The sequence below is a fragment of the Stegostoma tigrinum genome, chromosome 28, assembly GCF_030684315.1.
Source record: "Stegostoma tigrinum isolate sSteTig4 chromosome 28, sSteTig4.hap1, whole genome shotgun sequence".
In the NCBI taxonomy this organism is placed as follows: Eukaryota; Metazoa; Chordata; class Chondrichthyes; order Orectolobiformes; family Stegostomatidae; genus Stegostoma; species Stegostoma tigrinum.
In genome coordinates, this window is record NC_081381.1 from 25,599,269 (window position 1) to 25,616,566 (window position 17,298).

Sequence of the window (17,298 nt, forward strand, 5' to 3'; positions counted from 1 at the left end):
CAGGGATTTCTTTTGTTTTACTACTCCTTTACAACAGATTGTTGGTGGGGGAAAGGGAGGTGAGAGGCAGGTTATACCATTTTTCACACTTCTTTTAACAGATTAGGAGACGAGGTGTGCTTCTCTTGGTGTTTCAATTTGAGTTATCAGTGTAGGATTGACCTCTCCTTTGTAACAAGAGATTCTGACAATGGGGGGTACCTTCTCCACAGGCTGAATGTGTAACAATGATGTCAGCTTGATTTGGTGTGAGTGAGTTAGAGTGCAATTGAATGGGGAGGCACAGTCATAACTCATCCAAGCCTGTCTGATGAACACCATAACTAATTTCAGCTCAGTGGAAGAAAGCTTGCACTTGACAAAGTCCATTTTCTTCACAAATTCTCTCCTGCCATAATTGATTTGTAATTATTTTGATACTGGATTTCCCCAAACCTAAGATCACTGCACTCCTTTCTCTAACTGTCCGATAACTTTCATCTTCCTTCTTTATCCCTACCCTCAAATGACCTAGTATCAGTTACGCATTTTGTTTTGGTAATTTATTATGACAATTCAGATTGAGCAAATTATGAATCTCTATGCACATGTAGATTTTCAGCACTCAATATCCATCATTTTGATTTTTAATTGTGGACAGAATAAAGAAGTTGTGCTTATACTATCTGTGTACAAGTGCCTTTTTTGTAAACTGCCTCAATACATAAAGAAGAATGCATAGGAATTATGTACCTGTGCTTGGATTTTATATGCAACTGCAGGCCATGACGAGTGGAAGCTCTATGACCACATTCCTCACACACAAACAGCTTCTCCCTCTGGTGCCTGGACAATTCATGCACATGTAGGTCACTGCGGGTGAGGAAACATTTGGAGCAAGTGGGGCACTGCAAACAAGAAACATGCATTTTTTTTTAAACCATCGGATATTGGAGCAGAAGCAGGCCATTCAACCCATCTACCTACTTCACCATTCAATGAGATTGTGGTTGATTTGAAAATCTTCTACTCTACAATCCTGCCTTTTCCCCAAAACCTTTGATACCCTTAGTAATTTTTAAAAAATGCCTGTCTTAGAAACAATCCAGTGAACCTCCTCTCAACTGTGCCTAATGCCTGTATGTTTTTCTTAGATAAGGGGGCCAAAACCGATCACAGTGTTCTAGGTGTCATCTGAACCGTGCCTTGTATAGTTTTAGCAAGACCTCCCTATTTCTGGGCACCATTTGCTTGAATAATGGCCTCCCTGGTACCCACTGAACTTGTATGACAATCTTTTGTGATTCATGCATGAGAAACTAAAACCTCTTCTACCGAAGCTTTCTGCAGTCTTTCTCCATTTAAATGATATTCAGCCTCTCAATTGTTAAAGATCTCATATTTTCCCACATCTACCAAGTTTTTGCCCATTTGCTTAACCTGTCTATATTTCTCCGTAGAATCTGTGTCACCCTCACCACTTGCTTTCCCATCTATTTTAATGTCATCTGTAAACTTAGCTATTGCACGTTTACTTTTCCTCAGCCGATTCCCTAATCTATGTTTAGATCATTTTGGCCCCAGTGCTGATTACTATGGCATTCTACTAGTTATGAGTTGCTATCCTGAAAATGCCGCTGTTATCCAACTCTGGCTTCTATTAGTTAGCTAATCCTATATTCATGCTAATATTGTTTCTCATGTTATTAAACAGCCCCATTATCCAGCACCTTATAAAATGCTGCAATTATTATATTTCATCTATTGCGTGTTATCTCCTTGAAGAATTCTAACATATATGTCAGACATGGTTTCCCCTTTGTGAAGCCATGCTGACTCTGCTTGACTGTATTATGTATTTCTAACAGTTGTGCTATCACAGCCCATATTAGATGCTAACATTTTTCAATAGCAGACATTAAGCTAACTTGCCTATAGTTACCTGTTTTTGTTTCCTTCCTTTTTTTAAATAGACTTGCTACATTGGCAGTGTTCCAATCCTTTGGGGTCTTTTCCAAAATGTAAGGATATTTTGGAAGATCACTACTGGTGCATCCACTGACTCTTTAGCTAGTTTCAGAAGAATGAGAGGAGATTTAATTGAGGTGTGTAAGACGCTAAAGGAGACTGACAATGTAGACATAGAGAGGACATTTCCTCTCGTGGGGCAATCAAGAGCAAGAATTCATAATTTTAGAAAAAGATGAAGCAGATTTAAAACAGACATGAGGAGAAATTACTTTTCTCAAGGGGCTGAATCTGTGGAATTCATCCCAGTGTACAATGGATGCTGGGACTTTGAGAAAATCTAAGCAGGAGATGGACAGATTTTTAATTAGGTATGAATAGCAGGCAGGAAGTGGAGTTGAAGCCGAGATGAGATCAAATATGATCATATCAAATGGTGGAGCAGACTCAAGTGGCCCTACTTGGGTGGCTAAATTATTTACACCTGCTCCTAGCTATTTTCTTCTAACATCCTACGATGCATCCCATCAGCTCTGGAGGATATACTAGTCTTTAGCTCCATCAGTTTCCCTGACGTTTTTTCTCCCGTGATATTATTATATCTAATTCCTCTATGCCTTTTACCCTTTGATTCTTTGGTAATATTGGAATGCTATTATATTAACAGCAGAAGACACTAAGTATTTATTCCACTCCTCTATAATTTCCTGGTGCTGTACTGTTATTTCCCAGCTTCATTGTTTAAGGCTTAGGTTACTTTTGGCCTCTCCCTTCCTTTTTATTTATTTAGAAAATGCTGTTGCTGTACTACTTTATCACTTTCAAGTTCACCCTCACAGTTTACATTCTCCCTCTTTATTTTGTTTTCGATGTCTTTGATGATTTTTAAAACTTTCCAATCCTCTGGCTTGCCACACTGTATGCTTTTTGTTTCAATTTGATGTTTGCCTCAACTTCTCAGGTTAACTTAGCCCCTTCTTGGAATCTTTCTTTTTCACTGGGATATATATCCCTGCTGTGAGCCAAGAATTATTTTCTTAAATGGCTGCCATTTTTTTTCTCAATTTTCTTCAGATGTCATCATTTCCAGTCCATTCCAGCAAACCACACCCTTATTCTATTGTAATTACCCTTATTTAAACCTAGCATTGTCCTCTGCAACCCAAGTTCCTTGCCCTCAACCTGCATGCTAAATTCTACCATACTGTGGTCACTGTTGCCTAGAGAATCTTTTATTCTGATATTATTTATTAAACTTGTCTCATTACAAATCATCGTATGCAAAACAGCCTGATTCACTGCTGAATCTGCAACACATTTTTCTAGAAAACTGTCCCAACAACCTCCATGAATTCTTCATAGGGCTGCCTCTGTCAATCTGACTATCCCAATCTACATGAAGATGAAAGTCTCCAGGGTTAACATAACGCTTTTTGTACAAGCCCTCTTATCTCCTGATTTTTGATTCCTACCAAACAGCTATTGTTTGGAGGCCTACAGACTACTGCCAGTGTCATCTTCCCCTTTTTCTTGCTTACCCCAACCCGAATGGATTCTGTGTCTTCTGATCCAAGATCATTTCTTGCTCTTGTACTTATTCCATCCCATACTAGCAATGGTACACTACCATCCTTTTCTTCCTATCATTTTAAGAGATCACATACTTATGAATGCTTAGTTCCCAGCTTTGATCTCCTCCTAACCATTTCTCTGCAATAGCTTGAAGATCATACCTGTTCACCTCTTTGCGCCATTAATTATTCATTTTGTTCTGAATACTATCAGTATTTAAGTAAAGATCCATTAATTTTTTTGCCTGTTTACTATTTTTCACCCTTTGACCCTATACACTGCTGTTTTTTTTCTATGTTTGTACATATTGTCCCTTCCTGTTCTACACTGGCTGTCATTATCCAACTAGCTACAATTCTGCACTATCCTGGCTTTGTAAGCGCACATTTCGCCTTTTCCAGACCCGCCTACCTCACTTAGTTTAAAGTTCCTCTCAACCCTAGTTACTTGATTGAGCAGGGCACTAGCCTCTGCATGGTTCAAGAGCAGACTGTCCCACTGAAACAGCTCTCTTCTAGCCCAGTGCTGTGCCAGCACTCCATAAACTGAAACCCATTCTACTGGTCCAATCTTTGAGTCATGCATTTAACTCCATGCATTCATTTATCCTATGCCAAATTGCCTGTGCCCCAGCTAGTAATTGAGAGGTGATTTGCCTAGAACTTATAGTTTCTAATTTAGTTCCCAATTATTCGAAATCTTTCAGAAGAATCTCCTTGATATGACTAGAAATGTTGCTGCTAACAATGTCGATGTTGACAACTGTAAGCCCTCTCATTGCACTCCACATTCTTCTCTAGCCTTGAGGAGATGTCCTTAACCCTGGCACCAGGTAGGTAACACATCTTTCGGGACTCCTGCTCATGGCTGCAGAACTCTGTATCTAGCTCCCCAATGATACTCTCTTACCATGACTGCGCTCCTATTTCCTCTCCTCACTTGAATGGCTCCTTGCACAGAAGTGCTGTGGTCAGTTCGCTCATCCTCCCTGTAATCTAAATTCTCATCCACACAGCTTGCAAGAACCTTGTAACTGCTGGAGAATTGCAGGGGCCGAGGGTCACTTGCAATTATACCCTGCTGTTCCCGATCTCAGACCAGTTCTAACCAGGGGCATGAATGCCCTCTAGAGCAAAGTGCCCAGCTAACATTCTCCCTTCTCTGACTCCAGCAACAACACATCACCCATCCTGCCACATTTGACTTAATTTATGAATTGATTACTCTATTTTCCACATTATTCACACTTTTTGTAAAATTAAATATACTTTTAAATACATTATGATCTGAAATAACTCCACAGAGGCCAGTATTCTATCGCCAAGTCATCCTTTATTTACATGTGCATAGCACTTCACACTGATGCAGCTCTCTCAGAGCCAGCTTTGAGGGAACAGAACCTCTGAAACTCCTGTTTTTTATCTGTCAGCCAGGGCTCCCTGATTGGGGATGTTAATGTGGGCCAATCAGGGAATTCATACTCTATATGGTCCACCTGTTTTCATTACAATCATTACATGCCTCCCCTCCAAGACCGGGGACGTAGGCCTGTTCTTTTGCTTATAGCTTCTCCTGAAGCATCTTTGCACCAGGTCTGCTTCAGTTCCTCTGACTCAGCCTTGCATACAGGTGGTATGTATCAGACCATAATCCACCTCTTGCATCCGGAACAAATTCATCCCCTTCTTCAGGTGGTAAAGGCATCAAAGCTGTGACACAATGTTGTGCCCATCTTAGACTCAGGTTTCTTTGCTGGATGGAGGGGGAGAAACCACTGGCTCTGACAGCCCTACTGGCTGTACTGAGGGACCTGGTATATTTTGCTCCTCCCCTGTTTGCAAGTTTTCAGCTTTCACGTGGTCCTTGGGATTGTTCAGGATTACCTCACCTACTTGAATTTTGTGCCAACTATGCTTCTAACTCATGGAGGGCCATTCCCGTGGTTTTGGCACCAAACTTTGTCCCTCGAAGTAAAATGTCCTTCTCACTTAGAGGAGTCTTTTGCCCGGCACTAGCATTTCTGATACTGTGTGTACTGGGCCCCAGGCAGTGGCATGACATGGGCTGCAAAGCCCAGGGTGGGACTGCAGCAGTGAAGAAGGAAAAGTTGGACTCTCTTTAAGTAATCTAGTTTTTTAAAAATTGTATTCCAAGTTAATGTGAATGGCACCCATAGATGACGACTACACACTTGTCACTGTATTTAATATTGAGTACACGTGACAATAAATACCTGACACACCTGATAAACCTGAGCACATGAAAGGGCTGGCATTGTTGGCGTGTAACTTAGTCCAGGGTCTACCCAGCCATTCCCATGAACGTAGAGGAGCTGCTGGCAGTAATTTTTGTCCTTGTGGGCATTACCCCACCAATGCGGCTAAGTCTGCATCCATTCCTGGCCACCAGACATAATCTCCCACCACCATCTTCATTTTGGATACCTCTGGATGACCCTGGTGGAATTCAGCCAGTATCTAGCAGCGACCTTTGCTGTGGACAATCACGCTTGCTCCCCATAATAAAATGCCGTTCTCTACAGTGATATGGTCTCATCAGATTCAAAACGGTTTCAATTCTGGTTGTGTTGGCCCATTGCCACCAGCTGTTTTAGTTTTGCCAGGATTGGATCATCTTGTATCCACAGTATGATAGTGTCAGCAGTGACTGGAAGGGTGTCCAGAAAGGTTAAAAGCAAAATGGGCTCTTCCAGTTACAGTACCATCAGAGGTGCAGCTGCCAGCGGAGACAGCCCAAGGCATCTGCATTAGCTACTTGGCCTCCCGGATGGTGTTCCAACTTGTAATTGTATTTCTGTAGAATGTGAATCCACTGCTAGATTTGACCTGATGCTATGGACTAGTCTCAGGATTAGAGGAGGTTTGGGGTTGTAATATTCCTTAACTAAATCCATCAACTCTTGAAAGATTTCAGAATGTGGTGCCTCAGGAAACGTGAGGCTCCTAATAACCAAAAAAGCTACAGGTCTCCAAGCTGCCAGGAGAATTACTTGGTGCTTTTCACCTGCCCCAATGTCATTTAATCAGGAAAAAAAAAGGCATTCTTTCCATGTACTGGGCCCAGTCTTCAGCAGGGTCAAACGAGTCAAGCTTCTCAAATGATAGTATGATGCAAAAATACTTACCCCAAATCAAAGATGACTGTTGCAAACAGATTTATTCAGGATTGTGTTTTTTTTCTCTTGTTGCCACTGAAATAACTCCACAGAGGCCAGTATCCCATCACCAATTCATCCTTTATTTACATGTACATTGTGCTTGAAGCTGGTCCAGCTTCCTCAGAGCCAGCTCTCGGATAGGACAGAACCTGTGACACTCCTGTTTATATCTGACAACTAGGGCTCCCTGATTGGGGCTGTTAACCTTGTCCAATCACGGAACTCTCATTCTATGAGATCCATCAAGCTGACCCTTTACAATCACTACAGTTTTGAATCTTATACTCATTTTTAATCCATATTTTTGCCTTAGTGCTTCCTCCTGGTAAGTAATCACCTATTCTAAGATGTCTTTTTCAAATTGAATAGTCCCTTGGAGAATGAGAGGTGATGTCATTGAAACTCGCAATACCCTTATGATGCTTCTTTGGTTGATGAGTATAGAACTATAGGCAAAATATTATAATAAGCAATAAGTCACTTAAGTTGAAGATGAGAAGGAATTTCTTCACTCAGATGGTGGTGAACCTGTGGAATTCTCTAGCCCAGGGGGCTGTCAAAGTTCAATTGCTGAAGTGATGGAAGGTGTCATCAACAGTATTATGAAACAGCACCTGATTAACAATACTGAAAATAATTAATGCCAGAGATCACAGCAGGTCAGACAGCATCCATGAAGAGACAGCAAGCTAATGTTTTAAGTCTAGATGACTCTTACTCTTCAAAGTCATCTAAACTCAAAATGTAAGCTTGCTTTCTCTTCATGGATACTGTCTGATTTGCTGTGATCTCTGGCATTAGTTATTTTCAGTACAGACTCCAGCATCTGCAGTAATTTGCTCTTTTTTTACAATAACCTTCCCATTAATGCTCAGTCTGAGTTCTGCCTGAGCCAATCAGCTCCTGAACTGATTACAAGCTTAATCCAAACATAGACAAAGCAGCTGAAATCCAGAGGTGGGGTGAAAATGACTGTTATTGACATCAAGGTCACATTTAAATTATTGTAGCATCAAGGAGCCCTGGTAAAATGGAAATTAATCAATGGAAATTAAGGAGTAAACTCTATTGGTTAGAGTCATACATAGGATAATGGAAGATAGTTGTGTCGTTCCTGGTCAGCTCCAGAAGATCACTACAGGAGTTCCTCAGGGTAGTGTTCTAAGCCTAACCGATCATCAGCTGCTTCATCAATGATCTACCCTCCATCATAAAATCAGATTTGTGAATGTTTGCTGATAATTACACAATATTCAGTAACACTCAACTCCTCAGATACTGACGCAGTCCAAGTCCAAATGCAGAAAGAATTGGTCAATGTCCACACTTGGGCTGAAAAGTGACAAGTGACATTCATGTCACAGAAGTTTCAGGCAATGACCATTTCCAAAAGAGAGATCTAATCATTGCCCCATGACATTGAATGGCATTACTATCATTGAATCCCCTACTGACAACATCCTCAGGGTTACCACTGACCAGAAACTTAACTGGAACTAGCTATACAAATACAGCAACTTCGACAACATGTCAGTGGTTTGGAATGGAATATTGAGAAATTTGTCTCCTGAATCCCCACAGTCTGTCTATTAGCTACAGGGCACAAGTCAGGAAAGTGATGAGTGTACTTCCAACAATATTCAAGAAGAATATTCTAGAAACAATATTCTAGAACCAAGCAGCCCGCTTGACTAGCATTACAACCAGTCACTCTCTCCATCACCGACACTCAGTAGCAACAGTGTGTTCTACCTGTAAGATTACATAACTAGTGCTGTAGATAGGACTTTAAACCATACAGTGGGGGAGTTGCATGGAAAATTATGGAAAAAGTTAAATGGGAAGAGGGCTCAGGAGAGGTTGTTAAAATTTCCACAAGTAATAGGAAAGAAAGTGTGGAAAGGGTCAGGAATCTAACTTCAGGCGCAACAGACAAGGGGACAACTGTGAGAGAGGAGCAATCAATGCAGGACTGAGGGTGTTGTATTCAAATGCACGCAGTATAAAAGACAAGGTTAATGAGCTTGTAGTGCATATTGAAATTGGGGTGTACGATGTTGCGGGCATCACAGACACATGATTGTAAGGTGATCAGGACCTAACGAAACAAGTCCTATCAAAAAGATTGGCAGATGGGCAGAGGGGTGGGGTTGCCTTGTTAGTAAGAAATGAAATGAAATCAATAGCAAGAAGCAATGTAGAGTCAAAAGGCGCTACAACCATGTTGGTAGAGTTGAGACATCGCAGAAGAAAAAAGACCCTGATGGAAGCTATGTACAGGCCTCCAACAGTAGTCAGGACATGGGGAAGAAAATAAATCAGGAGATAGGAAAGGCATGTAATAAAGGCACTATTACAATAATCACGGGTGACTTCAATATGCAGGTAAACTGGGAAAATCAGGTTGATGGCAAATCCCAAGGAAATAAATTCGTGGAATGACTACGAGATGGTTTTTGGAGTCGTTTGTGGTAGACACCATGAGGGAACAGGCAGTTCTGGATTTGGTGAAATATAATGAGACAGACTTGATTAGGGAGCTTAAGGTGAAGGATCCCCCATGGGACAGTAACCATAATATGATAGAATTTACCTTGCAGTTTGAGAGCGAGAAGCTCGAATCAGATATAATGGGATTACAACTGAGTAAGGTCATTGCAAAGACATGACCAAGGAGTTGGGCAGAGAGGACTGGAAGGGAAGCCTAGCAGAGAAGACAGTGGAGCAGCAATGGCAGGCACTTCTGAAGGTAATTCAGGAGGCACAGCAAAAATTCATTCTGAGGAAGAGGAAACATAATTAAGGTGAGGATGAGGTAGCCACAGCTGTTCAGGGATATCAGGGAGAGCATAAAAGTGAAAGGAAAAGCATGTGATATGAAGATCAGTGGGAAGCTGTTAAAAACTAGCACAGGACAACTAAAACAAAAGGAGATGAAATTTGAGGGTAAGTTAGCTAGTAACATAAAAGAAGATTGCAAGAGTTTTTTTAGATCTGTAACAGGTGAGGAGGAGGCAAGAGTGGACATTGTTCCACTGGGAGATGAGACTGAAGTAGTAGTAATAGGCAACAGAGAAATGGCAGAGCTACTAAACAGGTATTTTGCATCGGTCTTCATGGTGGAAGACACCAGTAGCATACCAGGACGTTAAGACAGTCAGGGGCAGAGGTGAGTGTAGTGGCCATCACTAAGGAGACAGTGCTGGGAAAACTAAAAGATCTGAATATGGATAAATCAGCTCAATTTACACACCAGTACATAGCTGAGGAGACTGTGGGGGCATTGGTTGTGATCTTTCAGGTATCACTGGAGTCAGGGAGGCTCCCAGAGAACTGGAAAATGGTGAATGTAACACCCCTATTTAAAAAAGGAGGGAAGTAGAAGGCAGGAAATTACAGGCATTTTAGCCTGACCTCAGTCAATGATAAGGTTTTAGAGTCCATTATTAAGGATGAAATTCCAGAGTACTTGAAGTACATGGTAAAATAGGCTGAGTCAGCATGGCTTCATCAAGGGAAGGTCATGCCTTACAAATCTGTTAGAATTCTTTGAGGAGGTAACAAACAAGTTGGACAAAGGAAGTGGGAATAAAGTGGTCTTTATCAGAATGGCAGTCAGTTGACTAATGGAGTTTCACAGGCGTCAGTGTTGAAACAACTATTCACGTTATATGTTAATGATTTGGACAAAGGAACTAAGGGCATCCCAAAACCAGTCCAACCTGTCTCTGCCTCCCTAACCTGTTCTTCCTCTCACCCATCCCTTCCTCCCACCCCAAGCCGCACCTCCATCTCCTACCTACTAACCTCATCCCACCTCCTTGACCAGTCTGCCTTCCCTGGACTGACCTATCCCCTCCCTACCTCCCCACCTATACTCTCCTCTCCACCTATCTTCTTTACTCTCCATCTTCGGTCCGCCTCCCCCTCTCTCCCTATTTATTCCAGAACCCTCACCCCATCCCCCTCTCCGATGAAGGGTCTAGGCCCGAAACGTCAGCTTTTATGCTCCTGAGATGCTGCTGGGCCAGCTGTGTTCATCCAGCCTCACATTTTATTATCTTATATAAGGGCAATGTTGTTAATTTAACACAAGGTAGATGAAAGGACAGGTAGTGTTGAGGAAGGAGGGAAGCTGCAGAAGGACTTGGATATGCTTGTTGAGTCGGCAAAGAAGTGGCAGATGGAATATAGTGTGGGAAAGTGTGAGATTATGTACTTTGATAGGGAGAATAGAGGAGGAAATATTTTCTAAACAGGGAAAGGCTTTGGAAATCTGAAGCACAAAAGAGACTGGGAGTCCTAGTTCATGATTTGTCTTAAGGTTAACATGCAGGTTCACCTGGTAGTTAGCAATGCAAGTGTAATGTAAGCATTTATTTTGAGAGGGCTAGAACACAAGACCAGGGATGTACTGCTGAGGGTGTATAAAGCTCTGGTCTGAACACATTTTGAATATTGCAAGCAATATTTAAGGAAGGATGTGCTGGCTTTGGAGGGTGTCCAGAGAAGGTTTACATGAATGATCCTAAGAATGAAGGGCTTGTCATATGAGGAATGTCAATATGAGGGCTCTGGATCTGTACTCAATGGAGTTCAGAAGGATGAAGGGGATCTGACTGAAACTTATAGACTACTGAGAGGCCTGGATAGAGTGGACATGGAGAAGATGCTTGCACTAGTAGGACAGACTAGGACCCAAGGGCACATCCTCAAAGTGCCCTCCAGAACTGAGATGAGGTGGATTTTCTCCAGCCAGAGAGTGATGAATCTGTGAAATTCATTGCCATGGACGTCAGGTCACTGAGCGTATTTAAGACAGAGGTAGATAGGTTCTTGATTAGTAAGGGGATTGAAGGTCTTGGGGAGAAGGCAGTAGAATGGGATCGAGAAACATATCAGCCGTGATCGAATGGCAGACCAGACTCTTGGGTCTTATGGTCTAAGATATACTGCAGAAATCCCCCAAGGCTCCTTAGACTGCACTTTACAAACTCATGACCAATATCGTCTCGAGGGACAATGGAAGCAAACCAATGGAAATACCACCACCTACAAGTTTCCATCCAAGCTCTGCATTATCCTGATTTGGAAATATATCTCCATTCCTTCAGTGTTGCAAGGTCAAAATTCTGGGAACTCCCTTCCTAACGGCATTGTGGTCCTACCAAATGGGCTGCAGTGGCTCACATTCAAAAAGAAAAAGGAGTCTTTAAGCATGTTCACGACAGAAATAAATAGATTTCTGTAGACTACTGACAAACAGACATGGAGATGATGTTGACATCAAGGATCAGTCATGATCTAATTAAATAGTGAAGCTGGCTTGATGGGCTGAATGGTCTTCTCCTGGTCCTAAACGTCCAGAGTATTCCAGATGAGGTCTGACCAAAGCCCTGCACACGTGCAGTAAAATCTCCCTACTTTTATATTTCATTCCCCTCCAGTAAATGCTAACACTTAATTTGCCTTCCTAACCATTTGTTCTACCTGCATACTGGCCTTTTGTGATTCATGTTCCTAGACACTCAGATTCCTCTGTACTTCTGTACCTCAGATTTCTGCAACATTGTCAAAAAGAATGGAAATTTAAAAGTGAAAAACTTCATATTTTCCCACATTTAACTTTAATATTTTTTGCCCATTCACTTACCTATCTATATCTCTTTGCAGGTTCTTTGCCACTTCTTGACTTGTCACTTTCCTACCTACTTTGGTATCATTCAGAAATTTATTTACCATAGACTTAGTCTCTTTGGTCCCAGCATTGATCACCGTGGTGCTCCATTAGTTACAGCTTGCCAACCTGAAAGAAGAACCATTTATCCCTAATGTCTACCTCCTGGTAGCTAACCAATTCTTTACCTGTGTCTCTTGCAAAATAAGCACTTATGATGAACAGTAATCTTTGATATGGAACCTTATCAAGTACCTCTTGGAAGTCCAAATGTATAATATCCACAAGTTCTCTTTTTATTCATTTTGCTTGTTCCTTTTTCAAAGAATTCTAATAAATGAGTTAAACATGATATTTGTTTTAAAAGAAGTGTTGATTCTGCATGATCCCAATATGATTTTATTATTATTATTATTATGAAGGCTACACCCTCATAATAAAGGATTCTGTCAATTTCCCAATAACAGATAGGTGGCAATGAAATGACATAAACATTCTCAAGAACCTTGTCTCCACATACTGCCTTCCTCACAGGATAGCTTAAATCAAAATGTAACATCGAGAAAACTGACATGGATCCATGTTTAATTAACTTGTGGTGGAGTCCAGAACCTCTTACAGGGTGGGTAGCTGTTATTAATTTCGTTACGTAATTATCAATGCACCAATGTACAGTATGCTTTTAGAAGCCACATAAATACAGGTGTACTGTATTATAACTTGCCACTAGTTACTCACCGGATATGGTTTGGGAGCTCCATGAGATTTGATCATGTGAATCTGCAGGTCTTTTTTCTGCATGAACTGCTGAGTACATGAGGGGCACTGAGAAGTTTAAGCACATACATAACAGAATTTAGAAGAGATAAACAAGAACTTAACCAAAAAATATTTTGCTGGTTAAACATTGTAAGCTTACTGTTTCCTGTACCTATTACTATTCTGTTATAAAAGTGTTGGTATTTGCAGCACAGCAAATTGTATTGGAGTCAAATGAGATGCTTTTATCACAACTAGCACTTTAGATATTTGGCATCTAGATAAAAACCCTTTAAACCTTATTTATGTATTGTCTACTACTCATGCATTACATCTGCATAAATTGTCTGCATTTTTTCAGCATTTTGCCTATTATTTTTATGACTTTCCATCATCTTTCATTACATTGTGCTTAGTCTCTAACATCTAAGCACCAGATGGAGTTTTCTGTCCAGTTCTAGGTACCATCACTTTATGAAAGATATCATGGTCTTGGAATAGATGCAGAGAAAATGTATCAGAATGCTACTAAGGATGAGAGATTCCTGTGATTTGGAGAAACTGGAGAAGCTGTGGTTCTCCTCTTCAGAGTACAGAAGTTAAGTGGTAAATATCTTGACGGGGTTTTAATAAATGAGGAGAAATTTCTTCCAGTTGCAGAAGGCTTGGTAACAAGAAGGCATAGATTTAAATTGATTGGCAAAAGAACCAGTAACAAAATAAATAAGTTTTTTAAGCGCAACATATGTCCTTACCTGGAGGGCATGCCTGAAAGGACGGTGGAATTAGATTCAATAATAATTTTTAAAAGTAAATGTAAGAATTGCAGGCTGTGGAAAATGAGTGGGACTAATGTCTTTTAAAGAGCTGTCACAGCAATGAAGCACCAAATGACTTCTTTTTGTGTTATATGATTCTATTTCCTATTTACTCATTTCCTTCATTCATCAGACATTGGTTGCTGCTGCCCTCTATTGTAACAAGCATCAATTAGCCACCCTATCTAGATATACCTCGTACGTCACCCTTAACAACCATGTTACAGTCAAAAGCTTCATAGATAAATATTGGATAGTTATCAGGAATAAGAACCTAGGGTAATTTCTGTCTCCATCTTCCCTCACTCATCTAGTTATTTGTAGCTTCAAAATGCTAAGACAAGCTGAGATTAGTTGATGCCGCTATGACTGATCAGAGCCATTGGACTTACCTTGAAGGGCATTTCACCCGTGTGAGATACCAGATGGTTCCTTAACTCCATCCGCCCTTTAAATGTCTTGTTACACTCATGACAAGTGTAAGTCTGTGGGGGGAGAAACAAAAACGCATGATCAGAATTACGTTGGGTTTTAGAGGAAAAGAAGTTTAGTCAATCAACAGATTTGTTCTCATTCTCTTGACAATTTGCAGTTGTACTATTTAATGGATTAAAATGCTCCCACCAAGACCCCACGTAGGTCAGCAATGGAGACCAAGCAGCAGTGAAGAGCTGCAAGAGATGATGGGTGATGTAACTGAAAGCATATGCTTTATGAGGTCTTAAAATGTTGGGGAACTGTAGCTGTACAGGAGGGGTCCAGGGAGAATGTTCTGAATGAAAGAGTTCAGAAAGTGACAACTCTTCTGCTGCTGGACGAGCAGGATACCATAATGTGAAGACTTTACAACTCGGGTTGAGATGTAGGGCTGGAGGAGGAAACAAAAACAGACATTTTGAAATTAGTGCATTGAGGTGCAAGTGATGATAGTGAGCACAGAATATATAAGACAACTTTGTATTGTAGGTGTATAAAGATGTCAAAGCTGTAATTATTCGGCTAAGATCAACTGCCCAGGTACACACAATGGATCCTCAGCAGCCCCAGGTTTATAGTTTGAACAGGTGAAAGCATTTTGCTCAGTGGGTAGCAATGTCAACTGAATCAGAATGTTGTAGATTTGAGCTTCATTTTGGAGACTTGAGTGAAGAATCTAAGCTTATACTCTCATTGCTGCACTGAGTTTCCAGATCAGATATGAGTCCTGACTGTCCTTTCAGATGCAAGTTGAAGATCCATTATCATTCTCTGAAGAAGAGCAAGAGAAATCCCCCAGCGTCTTGGCCAATATTTAGCTCTCAAACAATATCACAAAATCAAGTTAATCATGATCTCTTCCCTGTTTTCTGAGACCTTGTGGTGTTCAAATTAGTTGCTACACTTCAAAAGCAATTGATTGATTGTAAAGTTCTTTGGAATAATCATAAGTACAGCAAGGTGGTATGGAGATAAAAGTTTTCATTTTCTTACATACCTATTCTGATTAATTTTTATGAATCACATGTTTCTGGTAACCGATCTGTTCTGATTCAAGATTTACTGAAAACAACAAATGTTGGAGATCACAGTGGCTCAGGCAGCATAAATGGAGAGAGAGCAAGCTAATGTTTCAAGTCGAGATAACTCGAAACATTAGCTTTCTCTCTCTCCATGGATGCTACCTGAGCCACTGTGATTTCCAGCATTTATTGTTTTCAGGACAGATTCCAGTATCTGGAGTAATTTGCTACTGATTTAATATTTATCCACTTTTGAGGTAAAAACACTGATTGTAAAACTTCCCAGACCCACATGGTTCAACAAACTGGCAAAATTGGAATTGTAAATACAACTTCAAAGACATATTGGTGTTGGATGTGGATTACTGCTACAACTTGCTGCAACTGGCACCTTTAACTTGATTGACGCAAATTTGCTCAAAAACACAACAATTAGAAGAAAAACGTAAAAATCTAGTTTCCATACCACGCCTGTCCTGGTCACGCAGTTCCTAGCCTCATGTTTAAGTAAGTTTTCTTTCCTGAAGTAACACTTTCCACACTTGGTGCATTTAAATGGTTTCTCTCCTGTATGTTTCCTGAGGACAAAACAATCATGTTAAGAATACAGGTATTTTTGTTATAATTCATTAATGCAAATCCGCAGTAACATGATTGATGAATAGTGGATGCTGTTTGGATAACAGAAACTTTCTGCTGTACAGGTATAGTGATTTTATATAGCGATTTCCCTATATTGCGATTTTCTATGGCGCAATTTTCTATAGCACGAGGTCACACAAGAATGCAACTATCGTGTTATAGGAGAAATACCTCTATGTTAGTTTGTAGTAATCACCTTATAAACAGAAGCTGCAGGTTAGTCAACTGTTGTTGTACTAAATATCTAGCATTTACTGGGGAGGAATGGGATGAGGGTGGAGACTGACCCAACACTGAAATGGTTAAAATTATCCTGAATTTGATTAAGGAGTTTAGCAACTGTTTGCAGTTCTGCCCATATTTAAATCCAGAAAGTGTATAGAACCATGAGACTGATACCCATCACCAGTTTCTGGAGTTATGAAGGAAGATAATTGAGCTGTGAGAACAAGTTCAGATAGTAAACAACGTCGAGAAGACTAATCTGGAACATATTTAGAACAAGCCTGCAGGAATACGACAAGCAAGCATTTAAACAAATGATATGCTAACTTGGAACTGACAACAGGAAGTTTTCCACAGAGAGTGATCAACATCCAGAGTCATTTACAAAGTTGTTGTGAAGTGGGGTATGGAAGGAGACTTTAGTGTTGTTCTGGTGGGATTTGTTAAGGTTGGTCAAACAATTATTTCTAGATTTATCTTTCTTGAAACCCCTTCACAGAATATGGGCAAGGCAGGCAAGGCTACATTCATTGGCTTTCCCTGATACCCTTGAAATTTCAAAACACTGCCACAATATGATGGACTAAATGGCCTCTTTCTGTGTTCCACAATTCTATGAAGTTAATGATTGCTTTCCTCCTGAAAGACAAATTGCACACTGAGTACGAACTTGCCAAGTTAGGATAGTCATGAGATGATACTTCAATGAGCTCTCAATAAGAAAAGCTGTGCCATCATCAGCATCTAGGCAGCGTAAGAATGGGAAGAAGGATGATGATGGATCTGCAGGAAACATCATTTAAGAAAGTGGATGAAAGAAGCTGCAAGTGACCGCTTATTTATTTGCATACTTTCTCAGAACAGCAAAGCATTTTTGAGTAAAGCTGGTCCCTCACCAATCTCACAATAATCCTATTTTCTTCTGTATGACCGTAAATTTTTATTCACCGTGAACGAAGTTGCCATATGGGCCTACTCTCA

The 17,298-nt window shown here is 40.6% G+C and overlaps 1 protein-coding gene across 7 annotated transcripts in view; it reads right to left on the reverse strand.

Annotated features, from left to right (window-relative positions):
• zbtb48 (zinc finger and BTB domain containing 48) overlaps window positions 1-17,298 on the reverse strand; it is a 45,297-nt gene that overhangs the window by 19,161 nt on the left and 8,838 nt on the right. For all 7 annotated transcript variants that reach the window (XR_007250479.2, XM_048561290.2, XM_048561289.2 and 4 more), the window contains 4 exons: window positions 15,917-16,028; window positions 14,344-14,436; window positions 13,113-13,199; window positions 733-887 (listed from right to left, as the gene is read on the reverse strand). Coding sequence is in view for 6 of the 7 variants with exons in the window: in XM_048561290.2 (XP_048417247.1) it covers window positions 733-887; window positions 13,113-13,199; window positions 14,344-14,436; window positions 15,917-16,028 (447 nt within the window). In the remaining variant the exon portion in view is untranslated. The remainder of the gene's footprint in view (window positions 1-732; window positions 888-13,112; window positions 13,200-14,343; window positions 14,437-15,916; window positions 16,029-17,298) is intronic.